Here is a 16,176-nt window from a genome sequence, read left to right as displayed (position 1 = left end):
ACATTGGCTTGGCAACAGCACGGGGAGCTGTTCCCCACTGCCCCCAGTTCCCCACGTGTGTGCTTGCAGGGAACTGGATGTGCAGCCCAACCCTCCACTCAGGGGAAAGACCCTGGTGCCCTTCTCCTCCCAGCCAAGCCCCCTGCATGCAGCGCTCTCAGTTAGCAGCACCTTTCACTGCCCAAGCTGTACCCAAGCACCCTGGAAACGGGGGTGCCACCAGGTCCCCAAGCAACAGCTCAGGCATAGAGGGTGCCGAGTCTGCTTAGGCAAGGCTTTGCAATGCTGTGTGCTGCAGGTCCTCTCTCACTGCTGTCTCTCTGGACGGGGGACAATCCCTGTCCCTGGTGTGGGTGGCATGCTGCCTACCTTCTGCAGGTAGAGAATCATTCCCTTCAGGATGGCGTGGAAGGGCTTCCAGCCGCGCTTCCCTCGGGGTGCTGCCAGGGAGGAGAGAGCAGCTCAGACATCAGTGTCAGAATTGAGCAGGGGGGAAAAGCCACCCCCCACCCTCCTCCAGCCAGCCCTGCCACGACGCACGTCACCCACCCCCGGGACGGGCAGCACGCCAGGGCTGTCTCTGCGCACCTGAGCCCGTGCAGCACGTGGCTGGCAGATGGTGCTGCTGGCAGGGGGGCCCCGCTGCCTCCCGGGGCCAGCGCTGTGCTCCCGTCTCGCTGCTTGCGCTCAGCTCCACCACTGCCTCCGTGCTCGGGCAAGGGGACAAGGCAGTGCTGCCTGCCAGGTAATGCTGGCTTTGAAGGGCAGCTGCATCTAATCACTTCTAGGCAGCATTAGATGGCCAGGGCTTATGAGGGATTTTATGGGGAATACAGTGAACATGCCTGGCAATGCCCAACCAGCTGCAGCCTGCTGTGTGCCTTGTCTATCACACCACAGGACACTTCCCTTCATCCACACAATCCTGTGGCAGGGTTGCAACCCCCAGAGACCCCACCCCACCACCCTGCCTGCCCCTTTCCCTGTGCTGTGAGCAGGGAGAGGCTTTCCAGCTCCCCATCCTGAGGGCTGAATTATGCCTGGCACAGCCAGACAGACAGGGCACTGATGCTGGAGGCTGGCATAAAGCTACACATGGACATGACATAGTGACTCCCACCCTGCTTCCCATTCAGTTCTGGAGTTCACTGGTACCCTCTTGCCCCAAGGGCCCCCATGGGCTCTCCAGGCACCTACTTTTCTTGCAGTCAGGATCAGCGTGGATCTTGCGGACTAACAGCCCGTGCTTGTAAGTGGCAATGCTGGCGTCCTGGGAAAAGTCCAGAAAGGGGTTACTGCAGCTGCTGATGCGCTTGATGGACTTTGGGTTGGGATCTGCCAGCTCTGAGAGGGACTTTCTCAGCTCCTCTTCATCTCTGCCAATCAGATTTGGGTGGGGAAAGTTTGTTACCTTTCTGGGGACAACAAATACCAAGTTCCCCCCTGGTCAGTGCCACTTTTAGGCCTGGCTTCTGAAAGGGAAGCCAGCAGCAGCAGGCCAGGATGAGCAGTCTTCCATCAGCACTGGTGAGCATCCCAAACCTAGCCATGCCCGTGTGCCCCTGTCTCTCTAGATAGCTGAGGTGCTGCCTGGTCCCTTGAAAGACAAGGCATTGGGCTTTTGTTGCTGATTCAGGGTGGGACCCCTGCCTGCCCCAGCGAGTGAGAAGCCTTTTTTTGGGCAAGAGTGCAACAGAGGCCAGCCAGGCTGATGAGCCAGGAGTGATGCAGGAGCAATACCCCAAGGCTTGGCACTACCACAGCACCCCAGCCCATGGCATACAGGCTCACAGGTCTCCAGCTGGTAGGAAGGAGGGTATAGAATGGATTGCCCCCGCAAGGAGAGACCCAGGCTCTGTTCCCCACGTTTTAAGGGTGGCAGCCAGACTAGAGGGCCCAGAGCCAGAGGCAAAGGGGTGCAGGGAGACCAGCAGGAAGGCCTTGGGCAGTGCCATCCAAGGGCAGGATCAGGTGTGGGCAGGGTGTAGGCAGCCCGCTCCCCCGGGTCACAGGCCCTCACTATGGCTGCACCGGTGCCACTCCCCCGTCCGCAGGAAGATGTGGGAGCCCAGAGCTGCTGCCTCCCCACTCCCTCAGCCGCTCGCTGCTAATTAAACCCCTCAGCATCTGCCGGCGTCGCCATGGCAGCGGTCGAGTGCATCGCTCAGCACTGGGTAGCACCGGGCTGATTAATCCCTGCAGCGCAGGCGCTGCCGCTCCTGCTGCTGGAGATGGCAGCTGTGGGCGAGGGTGCAGGCACCCTGTGGGGCCCTGGCACAGCCACAGCACCTCCAGAGCCTGTCTGTTCCCACTCTGGCACCAAGGCACAAACCCAGGCCGAAGCTGCAAGAAGCCAACCTCAGGTGGCTTTCTCCCAGCACGCTGGAGAAGGGGCCCCATGGCAGTGCTGAGGGCAGCCAGGGGTACCTTGGCTGCACCCCAGCCCATCCTAAGCTCCCTCTCCTTCCCTCATCCTCACAGGGGCAGCTGCCTTGCAGCATCATGGTGTGTGCAGCCTCTGGGGTTAGGTGGATTCCCTGCCCACCCAGTGCCACGCAGCAGCATCCCCTGCAGAGGTACTTACATGGCCCACTGCAGCTTCTCATTCTTGATGGAGCCGTAGAGAGCCTGCAGAGAGAAGAGTGGGGGTCAGCAGGACAGGGGTGCCAGGCTGGGGGTCTGCTCCAGGGAACAGAGGAGGCACGCCAGACTGGCTCAGGGACTCTGGAGGTTAAAGTAACCCCATGTCAGTTTGTTCCAGTGCAGATCTGTCCCGGCTAGGCTAGCCAGTTGACCTTCATTTAAGGTTACAGACACCTCATCCTGGGCACCACAGGATCTGCAAACCCCCCCACCCCAAAGAAATGCTGGGGAAAGCCCTGGCATTTTGGCCTCTCCTACCCTTTGTCTCTACCTACCCGTGACAGTACCACAGTGTTAGCAGCATAATAGTGAGACATACCTAACATTCCCAAGTGCTTGGGAGAGCTGTTTCTTCCTATTTATTCCAAGGTGTTCCAGCCTGGTAAAAATGACATCCTTTAGGAGGCCTGAGCCCAAGTAGAGCCAAGCTTTTGGGACAGACTTCATTAGTGCATGCCTTTACCCCGCTCAGTGGAACCTCAGCCTGCTCCAGGGCCTCCAGAAGCTCCAGGGCCTCCAGAAGCTGCATGCCACAAGAGACCACAGCCAACAACTACACTGCAGTCAGCCACCCACCCTGGGCTGGCAGAGACCAGCTCATGGAAGCACCCAGCACTCCCTGGCAATGCACTGCTGCTACAGGAGCACACTTTGTGAGAGACTTCAGCACTGCTGGCCCTGCACTGGCAGAGACCTTAGCATGCTGTCCTTCACAAGGCCCTCAGAGGACCTTGTCCTCTTGGCTGGTCAAGGCAGGAGCTTGGAGTGGCTGTGGCCTGCCTCTACTCCCTCCCCAGCACTTCCAAACGCTTCTCCCTCTTCGGAGACCCAAACAACACCCATCTGAGCAAGGCAGGGTCAGCTGTCTGTATTGCTGCACAGGAACAAGCTAAGCCTGCCTGCAGCAGGATACTCCAGGGCCCCACTCCCAAGTGTTTGTCCAGTTTGGGCTGGGTGCAAGCCAGCAGTGCTCAGCACAGCTCTGCAGTCAGGGAGGCTCCAGAGAGGGTTTCAATACAGAGCTCACAGAGGCCTTCAAAGCAAAAGCTGGAAGGCATCATCCTTGAAGGAAAATAATCGAGTTTCGCACAGGCTGTTCATGCAGCTGTCAACATCCATCACTGGGCCGGAGACTGCTGCTGAGAAATCTTGCTGGTGGCTGAGAAAGTGCAGCTGGAGGCATGCAGGGGCCCGGGAATGCTGGCCAACAGACAGGCCCCAGTGGTGTCTGGGGTAGGGACATCCATCACTCCCAGGAGGTGCAGCAGCCAGGATGGAGCAGGAACCCAGCTCCTTACACACTTTCCCGTTGGGAAATGCTGGCATAGCACCAGCTTGTTTCTCAGAGGAGGAAAGCATCGTCTCAATCTAGCAGGCAGAAAGTAGGGTTCAGTTCTCTCCTGGGAAGACAGGAGACCCATAAAGAGGTAATGGCCCCAGAGCCTGAGAGAAGATTTGATCCCAGACCCATTCATGCAGTCCCAGTGCCAGAGGGGCAGGATGCTAACTTGTGAGCAGGAGGTACCAACCAGTGGGCTGGCAGCAAGGCAGCCAGTGGAGCAAAGAGACTCAGAGAAGAATCTGTGAGGAAAAAAGCAATCCAAAGCCCTGCAGAACATAATCTGGGAGCAGAGCAAGGGGATAAGCAGGATCTCAGAGCAACGTAGATAATAAGGAGTCACTATGGGAAACAGAAGGGATCTTACTGCCAGGGATGCAGCTGAAAAATACTGAGAACCAACAGGCACGAAAAGGAGATTAAAAAAAATGGCACAGAGTAGTGGGCACTGGAAACAGCAGAAAAGCACCTCAGAAAGAGCAGGCAGAATGGCACACGTGGCTTGGCTTCCATCTGGCTCATTAGTGATACATAGAAGTGTCAGCTCCCTGCCCCAAGGAAGGGAGATATGAGCCAGCTGAGCAGGGATTTTGGAGGGCTGGAGAAGACCTCAGCCCCGTGCAGGGCTTGCAGAGGGATTGCTGCTGATGAATGAATGAGCCAATAGAAGATGCTCGAGGAGTAATTTGGGATGGCACAGTGCTGGATAACAGCCTGGCAGAATACTGTGTTACAAAAACCTGGGCCCTGGGACTCTGGCTGAACACTTCAAAGGCTGAACTGCCTTATGGCTTCAAAAGGCTCCAGCTGCCCTGCTACAAGCCCCGAGAGCATCCCCCCAAGCACATTACCAGCAGGAGCTGCCAAGTACCACCTCAGAGATGGGAAGCAGGGGCTGCTCAACACTCCCGTGCAAGGGGACAGTGAGAGGCAAACAGGAAAACTGTGCAATTGAGAAGACATCATGAAGCTTTACATCTACACTTAAAACCTGCCAAAATTTTGCTTGGCTAAACACCAGCCCCAACCAAAACCAATCTCAGGTACAAAGCTGGTGGACTCAGCCCAAGTCCTAGCTGAGGAGATGCATTCCAGCCACAAAGCCCACCCTGCTGCTCTGGTCCTGCAGCAGAGCCACTGCCCATCAGCCCACAAAACTCTGGTGCATAGATTGTTTCTGCTGGGGAAGCGTAGGTGACACAGGTTCCTGAAGCCCAACTCACAACCACGTCAGCAGAGACCACAGATTCATCACTCAGCAGGTCCCTCTCTCCAGACTCTCTTTGCTCCATGGGTTTATTTCCCTTGGGCTGAAAGTACAGCAACTCTTTGGCATCTCTGAGCTTGCAAGTACTCCCCAAGAGAAAGCTGGGCACTGGCCACATGCCACTTTAGATGATGACCCCAAGCATGGTTTGGGGTTTTTTGCCATCGCTGGGTTATGAGCTCACTGTTGCAGCATGCCAGGCCAATCAGCCAGCTCTGCCCTAGACCAGGAATGTACTGTCCCAGTGGGATTTCTAACTGAATCAACATCTTTCTTTGGTGCTTTCCCCCCCAAAAGCAGGCTGAGAGGCTGTCTGTGTGTCCTGCTCTACCGAATGTCTCAAGGACAGTTGAGGGGCTGCACTGGCAAGAGGCAGGTGGCTCTGATGTTCTAGCCCAGCCATGCTGGGGACAGCCTATGTAAGCAGGGTAGGGAGAAGACATCCACCTTCAGCTCCTCAGCTCAGATCAGACCAGATCAGAGGCAAGATCCAGCAATGGTCTGTGGAGCTGAGCAACAAGCTGGCCTGAACACAACTTTGGCATGGGGCTGCACTGAGGGCTTAGCCCAGCACTCAAGTAACAAATGAAGGTTGAGGCAGGAATTTCAGCATCCAGATGAGGGTTTTAACCCTTTCTGGGGTGCTTCTTTTTGCATTATAACTCCTATGGATACATCCCCTTTCCAGTCTGCTAGTTCCTCTGCTAAACACAGTGCTCAGCTCTTCATGCAGCAAGGTGCGTATCAAGACTCCCCTTCCTCTTTGTCAGCCCTGTGACCAGCCAGGGGTTCACGACATTCAAGACAGACTTCACAGCCACCAAGCACCCTTCCTGCAGCCATTCTACCTCTCTCTCTGACTGAGAGCATTTAAATATGAAAGCTCAATTGCTGGCTGTCTCCAACTTTATCTTAGCAAAATATCTTTGCTACACCCAGCCACAAAGCTCTGTGAGGTCCCCCAGGCATGCAGATGTCCCAGCTGCACTGATCCAAACAGTAGGGTCAGATCAGAGCTGTATGTCCGACAGAACTGTACCTATGCTGGGTCTCTAATTCATCTTGACAGGTCCCCCCCACCCCACCCCACCCCTCCACAGCATGCACAACCCATGCTCAAGAACAACTCATCACCTGGCACATACCAGCCCTACTGCATACACCATCACGTTCCTCCCTGCCCCCTCTCTGCTGCAGAGGGGCTCCTGTGTGCACACAGAGCAGACTGACTTGGGGACAGACTTTTTTTCCCGTAGAAGGGGCTGTCACGGGGACAAATGTCCTGTGCATCACCTTCCACCCTGCTGCAGTCATGGGTGGCAGCAGATGACAGCTACCCATCCCGGCCCCACACTTTTGACTCAGTAACATTGTAAGCTGCATCAGCCTCTTTCAAAATATTTAAGCCACTCCTTGCCCAGGCAACTATCACCCTCAGGACAGCAGACCCTTCCTTCCCAGAGCAGCCCCACAGCGCGGGAAGCAGCGACCGAGCGTCTCCCAACTGCATGTTTCCATCCGAGTGCGTCACAACTTAATGCTGCCCCCAGACCGTACTGCGCTATGACAGCACCGCGGCTTGGCACGGCCCCGATGGCCCCGCCGGGCTGCTTTTGGCCACCGGGGCAGCCCGAGTAGCTCTGGGGTAACTCTGACTGCTCTGCCCCAGCCTGCCTGCGAGGAGGGGGCTGGTGAACGTTCTTCTCCCGCTACTACACCCGAGGCAGGCACCCGACCGAGGCACGACCCGCCCAGAAACAGCCTGTTCGCTTCTTCCCACCGAGGACCGATGCGCACCAGCCTAACACCTCCAAACGGATGACGGCTCCCAGCGAGCAAGCTCCTGGCAGTAAAAAGCCCTTTTTTGTCCAGCCACTCCTTCCTCTCAAACTCTGCTCGGCTGGGAGCCGGGGCTGCGGCGTTACCCCTCCGCCTTGCCTTGCGGCTCTCCCTGACGCTCAGGTGGGTGCCAGTCTGCCCTGGCTGGGCTGGCCAGGGCACGGCGCAGAGCAGCCCTTGGCAGAGAGCCCGCAGAGCCTGTCACTTATGCTAAGCCGTAGGGCAGGTCCCAGCGGTACCGCTCTGTCCTGGATTCCTCTCGCAGCGATGTTTTCGAGCAGGCACTGCTGCCAGACCACTGTAAGCGGCGCAATGTCACCCAGGTCTTGCCGCGCTCCCGCCACTCCCGTGATCGGGGTGGGATGGCAGGGGGGAGAAATCCAGGCTTGGGGACGGGGACCCTCGGGCAGAGGGGGCATGGTGGAGACCCGGCTCCGCAGAAAGCAGGCAGGAGACGGAGATGGGGCTGCTGTTCGCTACATCCGTACCAGGGCTGAGGCTCTTGCAGCGGGCGGGACGGCGACTGTCCGGGCATGTTCACCCGCCCATATCGCCGCCGGGGCGCCGGGCGCTGAGCATCCCCCCGCGGCGCTTCCCGCTCCCCCGACCCGCCGCTTACCGGCTTCTTCTTACGGCGGCTCTGGATGCGGCTGACCACCAGGTCGGTGTAGAGCACCGGCTTGAGGGTGCGGGAGCGCTGGGGCCAGCCGTAGCAGAAGGTCTCCACGCCGCGGTAGTTGCGCCCGTAGCGCACCGAGCACATGGAGCGGGACCGCATGCGCCCCGCGCTGCTGTTGATGCTGTTGACGCCGATCATCCTGCCGGCGGCGGCGGGGGGGCGGCGGGGTGCCCGGCGCGGAGCCCGGCGGCCCTGCCCTGCCCTGCCGTGCCCTGCCCTGCCTGCCGCGGCCGCTCTGCCGCCGCCGCCGCCGCCTGTTGAAGCGGGGCCGGGCCGGGCCGGGCCGGGCTCAGCGGCGGCTCCCGGCAGAGGCGGGGCCGCCCCGCCCCGCCCGCCGCAGCCAATGGCGGCCCGGCGGTGGGCATCCCGCCCGGGGGACTGTATCCCTAACGGTGATGCCGCACGAGTTGCCCGGGCTGCCTCCGGTGCACCGCCTCGCCGTCCCTGCCTCCTTTCCGCGGAGAGCGGGAGCAGGTGGCTGTGCCTTCCTGGTGGGACCGCGGTGGTAACTCCGGGGTTCCAGGGGCCAGGTGGCACCTCCACTCGGTTCCGGCTGGGCAGGCTTCAGAGCTGCTGCTGCAGCTCAGCCCACACCAGGGACCTACAAAACCTTTAGGAGATGGGCCCAGTGGAGATGTGCTCAGACTTTCCATCTACAGTGCCCACCCCACACTTAAGCTTCTTGCCTGTCCCTCCCAGGTCGGCAGGAAACAGCAGTATCTACAGTCACCCAGCTGGTTATGGGCAGGACAAAGATGCTTCAGGCAGTTGCTCCTGTGAAGAAGCAGAGAGCTGGCCATCCTTGCAGAAAGCACAAGGATCGATACGTAATTTAGTAAGGCTTGACTGAGCAGGAGATGCAGCCAGTGGAGAGGGGAAATTTTCCGCTCTGTCCTAACTGTTTGGCATAGTGATCATTTGACACAACTTGTGAGGGAAGGGGCATGTATGTCTGGCACATTAGATGTACTGGGCTGCCCCTGAAGCCCGGGGGAGCCATGGGAGACAGAGGCAGGGCAGCCCATTGTTCCCAAGGGAAACAGGCAAAAAAAAAAAAAAAAAAAATAGCCCAGGGGATTAGACTGAGCAAGCGTTCCTGTGATTATAGCTGAGAGGTGGGAGCTAGGGCTTTCTTCCCACATTGCTAATCACTTACCCAGCACTCTGAGCGTCTGAGCCCTGCTGTTGTGCCTCCAAGCTGGAAGGTGGGGGCCCATCCTACCTTCCTCCCCCGAGGACCCGACTGCATTGTCAGGCTTAATTCATTAACATCTGTGACGTGCTCTGGGCTCCTAGGCTGGCAGGCAGCACAGATTTGGCTCACTTCTGCAATTGCTAAGCAGTGCTGGTGAGAAATGGGGCCCAATTTGGCCCTACTGTTGTTTCTGCCAGCCAGTGTAGAACAAGATTAAGCTAAAAGAGTAAAGATGATGGGGGCGAGCTAAGGCTTCACAAAGTGATCAATCACATAAAGGTCAAATCCACATCTGAAATGTAACAGACAATCAGCAATGGTGAGTGAAATCCCAGGGGGCCTGGGCTGGAATCGCACCGTCAAGAGAAAAGCAACATCTCAAGAGCTAAACAAAATATCACCAGCTCCAGGATGTCCTGCTTCCACCTCCTTCCTTGTTGTATGGGCAGCTGCTGTCATATGGCCACAGGAGTTCAGGCCCAAGCCTGCAGGTGTGGGCATCTTTGGGCACAGCATTACAGGGGTTCTTATACCTGGCATGGCTCCATGCCTGATCAGGGGGACATCTCAGCTGGAGAGCTGGGCAGCCCTGCCTGCAGACTATAGTTCTCCAGGGGAGCTTTCAGAGACAAAGGGTTTCCAGCAGCACTACTGGTAAGGCAGCACTGCCTTAGTTCCAGCAGCAGTGCTGTGCAGGGCATAGTGAGGCACTGGCAGTGAGGGGGATGTGATGCTCAGCTATGAAAGCTCTTCAAGTGTTTTCATTGCTTCTGCATAAAAATGGGACTGTTTACATGTATTATCTAGTAGCAGATAAAGTTCTTGTCTGACTCAAGCTGCCACATGCTCTCAGGCATCATGCTGCGTTTATCTTGGGACTCCCTGCAGCCAGAGATGAGGGGAGTGCTCTGGCTCCCTGTGGGTCTATTCCTGATGCTGTCCTCAGAGGCACAGGGGATGGTGGCCTTGTGCCCCTGCAGGCACCTAGGTCCTGCCCTGCTGCCCCAGTTCCCTGGTAGTGAGTGCTTTGGGTGAGAGCCACCTCCAGCCCTCCAGCTCTGAAGTCCATGGGGTAGCAGCCTGTGCAATCTACCCAGGCAGGCTCAGAAGAGCCCCAGGACCTTTCTTCTGTGGTGCTGGAGCTGCCCAAGACCTGCCCTACAGCTTTGGGAAGCTCCTGTGAAGCCTGCCTTCCCCTCCCCTTACCCTTAGGAAACGCATGTGCTCCTGGAATGCTAAAATTAGCCAGCCAGCTGTGCAGCACGCTTGCACAGGAGCCTCAGTCCCCAGGCACAGCCCGCCAGGTCTGCCAAGGAGGAAGCATCCTGCTCGGGGTAACAGGGCCAATGCAGGCTGACACAGCAGCAGGAGAGCCTTTCCCCATTTGTTTCCCTGTGCAGGGACCACAAAGCATCAAGCAGCCAAAAGCAGTGGGCAGAAGGGAAAGAGTGTCTTCTCTGGATGAGCTGGCTGAGGCTGCCCAAGATCCCCTTGCCAGTTCTTCTCCCAGCTCAAGCCACTTTCTCCATCTCACCTGCCCCAGAAACCTATTCCCCCTTGCATGGGCAGGGGGTTTCCAAAGTGGAGCGGCGCTTCAGGTGCTTCAGAAGAGCTGCAGCCTGCCCTGCCTGAGTTCCTCACAGTGTCTTCCACTCCCCCTCCCCAGCATGGCTCCTGTACAGAGGCGGCTGGAACGCGGCGGTGGGAAGCACCGCAGCTGCAGAGGGAACAGGCCATTTTTAGCAGAGCAGCCTCCCAGCTGCTGGGCTGAGCTGTGCAGGGCTGTGCTGCAGCGCTGCAGCCTTCCTCCACCTCCTTACACCTAGCCAAGGTCTTGGCCCCTGCCTGTGAGGGAAAGCCTGTAGCTTCATGGCACTACCTCGCTGGCCTATCTCCCTCTGTCTGGGAGCTGATGTGGTAACTTCATCTCATGTGTTTGAACTGCTGGTGTTCTGAGGGGCTGAGTTTAATAGGGCAATGCCTCAAGTGTGGGCACCCAACCATGGGGCAGTGAGGGATGCAAAGGGGGCACACCAAGAAGTCTGTGGAGCTTAGATACTCCAAGGTGTAGCAGCACTGAAGGGCCAGGGTTCACATTTCATAGGTTTCCATCCATTTTGTGTGCTTAAAGCCTTTTCTGGAGCTGGGTTTAAAATTAGAGGAGAATTTTTCCTGAGTAACTCCTTTTACTGGCGAAGTGTGGGTTGAGAGGGAGGACAGCCCTATTGAGAACTGCTGGTAACCCCTTAATGATGGGGTGAGCGACACAACCAGGAATAGACCCACAAAGGCTGAAAAGGGAGCTCAGCTTTTCATCCTCTGTTGCCTTTTTTCATCAACCACCTCCCCCCCGTTGTGGCTCCAGCACCCTGTGGGAACCCATCTTCCACATCATGAGTATTTGCCAACTGCAGCGCTTCACCAACAGCGGCAGTTTCTGCCCGGCAGATCCCATGGGAGCTAAGCCTATTCCCAGGGTCTGAGACAGGGAGACAGCAGCTCAGAAAATCCTCCTGCGTGCAGGCAATGCCACAGAAGCACAGCAGTGCAAGGCCAGAGGTGCTTGCTGAACGCTGCTCTCCCTAACCCACCCTCTAGGAACTGGGTCAGGCAGGGAGAAGGCAGGAGTCCCCCAGTCCCACCAGTGTGGTGAGTTCCCAGCTCCGAGCTTTTAACCTCCAGCCCACTCTCCCCATTGCGATGCCTTGCCCGTGTCACCTCTGCCCCAGAGGTGGCTCCAGTCCCAGGGCCTGGCCAAAGTTTTGGGCTCCAGTGTTTCAGGGAGTCAGAAAGGGCTGCGTACCACAGGACTGATGGCAGGAAGCCTCTGGCTGCAGCTGGGCAAACCAGCCCTAGTAAGCTTCCCCATGTGTGCTCCTTTGACTGCAAACAGGCACAACAAGAGCAATGAGGGAATCAGAACCCCAGGCAAAGCTCCAGTGTGCTGCTGGGGGAATGGAGCAGCCCATGTTCCCCTCAGCAAGGCAGAAGCACAACTGCAGACTCAGGGATCATCACTGTTCTTGCATGTAAATGCATCTTGCATTCATAGCATCTCAGGTAGCCCTCCATGTGATCCAGCCCAAAGCTCTCACTTCTGCTCCTGTTGCTTGGCCAGCCATGGAGAACAACCAAATTTACCTTGAGCAGCTCCTTGGGGAAATCAGTGCCTCCATTGAGTCCCTCCAAGTTGCCAATGAAGTCGGAGCAGGACATTCTCTTCCCAATGTTCTGGGGGAGTCAGGGGGAGAGAAACATCAGGATTTCCTTTGGGACAGAGGTCACTGCTGGCTGAAGCAGGTCCCACAGCCCCGGAACAAACACACCAATCTCTGCAGAGGGGTGAGGGACCAGCCCGGTCTCTGCAAGGCTGCTTCCAGGTACAGGAAAGCTGCTGGCTTTGCAGAGACTCCAGGAGTTTTAAATAGCCTCCTCTTTCAAAATTGTGTGCTCCCTGCTCCCAAAGGCAGCTGATTTTGGAGTCTTGTTCCCACCTTCTTTTCCTGTTCAGTTTTCTTTTCTGTCCTTGTTCCACCACTACATCTTTCAGCTCAGCCAGTCTCTTTCAAAGCCCCGCTCTCACCTTCATTAGCCCCTCCTCTAATTTAGCCTTTCTCACCTCTCCTCACCAAACACATTAGGGGTGACAAGCTCTTATGGGCCCAGGTGCCATGCTTCCTGCTCGTGTGGCACTGTTCTCACCCTTCCCTGAGCACCTACAGTTTCAGGGTGGTGAGGACAGACAGGGGACAGACTGGAACAGTGGCCGTGGTGACTTACGTGTCCATGCAGATCTGTGTTTAGCAGCATCAGGGCACACGTGAGGGTGTGGGCTCCGTCTGCAGCACAAGCACAGGACAGAAATTAGAGCCCCGAGCCCAGCCCTGCAGCTGGTGCTCCAGTGCCTCAGCATCTTAGGAAAGCTATGGGGTCTCTGAGCCTCCAAGACAGTGCTGAGCCCCCTCCTCCCACCCTGGACACAAGGGGACACAGCAGTCACTGCAGAGCTGACAGCCTGCAGGTAAATAGGTAAGAGGCTGCTGGTTCCAAACCTGAGCATACAAATTCCCTTCCAAGCCTGCTGCGCCTATAGCCAGGCCGTGATGCTGTAGCTAATCCTGCAGAGCTCCTAGCATGGCAAGGTAGGACTCACACAGCCTCTGCCAGCCAGGCAGCCCAAACCTCACCAGTGCCAGAGCCAGCCCAGAGCAGGCCCATTCTGTGTGAACCCACACAGAAGTGGTGCAAAGACATGAAATAGAACAAAGCAGGTGTCTGTGCTCCTGAAATGCTAGGCTAGGTTCCTCACTTAGATATTCCCTGAGCTGAGGGTCTGAGAGCTGGGGTCTATTTGGTGAGGAGTGTGCTAAGTGTGTCTCTTGTGCTAATTCGCTCAAGGTCAAAATTAAGAATGGGTTGAGCCCTAATTATGCATCATCCAACCAGACCAGGCTTAAAAAAAAAAATCTGAAGCATCTGTCATTTGAGGGAGATGACATACTGGGACTGTCTTCTAAGGCATCAGTATAGGCTCTCTGCCTGCTCTCTAGTTTCAGTTTGAGCAGATTCACTGAGCTGACAAACACATAAGCTCCTCTGAAACTCACACACATGCACACACAGACACACACTCCCCACAGACATGCAGTTTCTTACCTTCTGAAGAGATGGCATTGGGATTACACTCGTAGTAGCGCTGGGAAAAATGAGCCAGCACTCGCTCTCGCTCTTGTGTCTCTCCCATCAAGGCAAGCTCTTTCAGAAAGGACCTGAAAAAGCAGGAGCAGGGTTGGTCACACATGAAGCCCATTGCAGTTTCTTCAACTCACCCTGTGCAGGAATGGAGCTGTGCTTTCTGGTTTTGAGACCTTCCCGTATGCTGGATGAAGCCCTGTTTTGTACAACCTTCCTTCCCTCCCTCCAAACCCACTGTGGGACTCTCCTGCAAGTCCACAGCACCATATCCTGCTGGCACATCACAGAGACCTACAACCAGGAGCTACACTGGGAAAGGAGGTATGTAGTTAACCCCATAAGTTTGGGAAAAGCACCATGGAGAATATGAACAATAGGAATGCTGAAATAGCAAAAGAAAATTCCTGTTTCCCTGTCCTCCACCCTTAACCTATCTCTGTAACCCTATAAGGCAATGTCATGTTAACCCCTTACCATTGGTCAAGCTTGGATCCTTTCCAACCCTATAAAAGAAGCATACTGTACCCCATTAGTGGGGAAGAAGAAGAGCAGAGACCCTTCACGGACCTCCCCAAACAAAGCCATCTCCGTGGAACAGCCTGCGCCTTCTCCTTCTCCTCTCTCTCCGTCTGCTGCAGCCTCAAGCCCGGGGCACCACTACCTAGCAAGCAAAGCTGAAATCCTGAGAGCTTGCAATCACCATAGAGCTGATAATCACCATGCTTGCTAGATGGCAGCCCCATGGCGTTGGCATGAGTGAGCGAGCTTCGGGCACCCGGTCCCTCCTCAGGGACTGAGCTCCTGAGCCCTACTGCTCTGCTTTATGATAAGGCCAATCAGAGGCTTTATTAGAGGTAGGTGTAACAACAGAAGGATTTGAGTTCAAGACCTGGAAAGTCAATTCTAGGTGAACTGAACTGCCATTTAACTGCACTGACCATTGAGTTAAGACCAGGAGTTTTTTCTTGGTTGCATGGCGGAGAGACCATTTTGGAAATCACCCTCTCCTATTTAAGAGGTAAGAGGATCTCCAGGTGGCAGTCAAGGGGTCTGCTTGCTCCTGTGCAGATCTCTGTGTGTTTGCAGAGCTGCAGAGGGCACAGTCTTTTGGCACCCCACTCTGGTGGCCACCACACGCACACATATACACACACACACTCAGCTCTGACCTGAGAGCCTGATCCAGACTCATCCCTGTGAACACGAAGAACTTCAGATATTCCCCTGCCACCATCCTGCTGAACTCGTTGCTGAAATAGAAAAGGGGGAGGGTGAGAATGGAATTGACCAAGCTGTGGGGACTGCCAAAGGCACACAGGGGTTGGGTGGGTTCCAGGAGGCTGGGAGCTCCCCAGGGTTGCAAGAAGTGTGCTAGGGACAGAGACACCCCATGCTCCCATGGAACTCAGAGAAGTCACCCACAAATTCTCTGGGAATACTGGGCATGTAAGAGAAAATGGAGAAGCTGCAGAGGGAAGGGCCCCGAGAGGTCAGCTAGCCATCCCCATGCCCCAACACCTTACTGAAGCATCCAAGATGCAGTCATGGTAGGAAGGCACGAAAATCTGGATGTCTCCTAGGTATTAAGACCTTTAGAGGGAACACCTGGTGCAAATGTACCAGTCATGAGGAGTGGGTTTTGTGGTCCTGCCAGCAGTTCCTTGCCAGCCTGGTGCCCCACAAGGCCAGCAGCTGCAGGTGCACTGTGGGTGCAAGTGAGCTCCTTGCACAATGGAACATTCCTTCCAAATACCCACACGTACTTCTTCCCCAGGTGGCGAGCCACATCTGCTTTTTTAAAGCCATCCAAGTTGTAGAGCCTCTTGGCCAGGCGTTTGGCAGCCTCCAGGTCAGCCTTGTGTCCATTGGAAAGGGTGTCTGTGCTGCCCAGGGCCAGCTGCTCCACGCTGTCCATCTCTGACTCCGAGTCTGAAACCAGCTGGCTCTGGGGGCGCTCGCTGCAATGGGAAGGGACACTCCACGTCAGCCTGCCTACAGATCCCCCCCTTGTTCAGCTTCTCAGGAAATGCATGCTCCTCACCCTGCTTTGGGGACTAGCTACTCACTGCTGAGAGCCAGGATGACTGCACTGGTCAGAGACACTCTGAGGTCAGCTAAGGGAGATAGGGAAGGTGTAGGAATGCAGGTTTGGGAGGAGGGGGGGAGTGATGGGACAGCACCAGTGACTGACTGGACCAAGGCACTCAAACCAACATTCATACTAAATGTGGAAGGAAAGGACACTACTCCAAAGCCCCCCACTTTGAACTTGTGAAACTGTATGTGTGGGCTTAGGCTCTGCCAAGCTCAGCTGTAGCAGAGACTTGGAGCAGAAACATGCGCAACATCACATGCTGTCCTACAGCTCTGTACTCATTTTTTAATCTGGACAAACTCCTCGTGCTGCTCTCAAGTGCAGTTTCTATCCAAGACAAGACAACTCCAATTCCTTCATTCACCTTTGCCTACCCACTGATTTCAAAGCATTACACAGATGTCAGAGATGAGGCAGAGAACAA

At 56.1% G+C, this 16,176-nt stretch overlaps 1 protein-coding gene across 2 annotated transcripts in view; it reads right to left on the bottom strand.

Annotated features, from left to right (window-relative positions):
- PSD (pleckstrin and Sec7 domain containing) overlaps nucleotides 1–16,176 on the bottom strand; it is a 43,638-nt gene that overhangs the window by 3,719 nt on the left and 23,743 nt on the right. For both annotated transcript variants that reach the window (XM_066554652.1, XM_066554653.1), the window contains 8 exons: nucleotides 15,421–15,615; nucleotides 14,827–14,907; nucleotides 13,619–13,731; nucleotides 12,743–12,801; nucleotides 12,104–12,193; nucleotides 2,585–2,628; nucleotides 1,198–1,376; nucleotides 370–440 (listed from right to left, as the gene is read on the bottom strand). In XM_066554652.1, coding sequence (XP_066410749.1) covers nucleotides 370–440; nucleotides 1,198–1,376; nucleotides 2,585–2,628; nucleotides 12,104–12,193; nucleotides 12,743–12,801; nucleotides 13,619–13,731; nucleotides 14,827–14,907; nucleotides 15,421–15,615 — 832 coding nt within the window. The remainder of the gene's footprint in view (nucleotides 1–369; nucleotides 441–1,197; nucleotides 1,377–2,584; nucleotides 2,629–12,103; nucleotides 12,194–12,742; nucleotides 12,802–13,618; nucleotides 13,732–14,826; nucleotides 14,908–15,420; nucleotides 15,616–16,176) is intronic.

This window comes from Molothrus aeneus, chromosome 8 (assembly GCF_037042795.1).
Source record: "Molothrus aeneus isolate 106 chromosome 8, BPBGC_Maene_1.0, whole genome shotgun sequence".
NCBI lineage: Eukaryota > Metazoa > Chordata > Aves > Passeriformes > Icteridae > Molothrus > Molothrus aeneus.
Note: the sequence above shows the minus strand (reverse complement) of the source record. Positions and strands in the feature narration are given on the sequence as shown.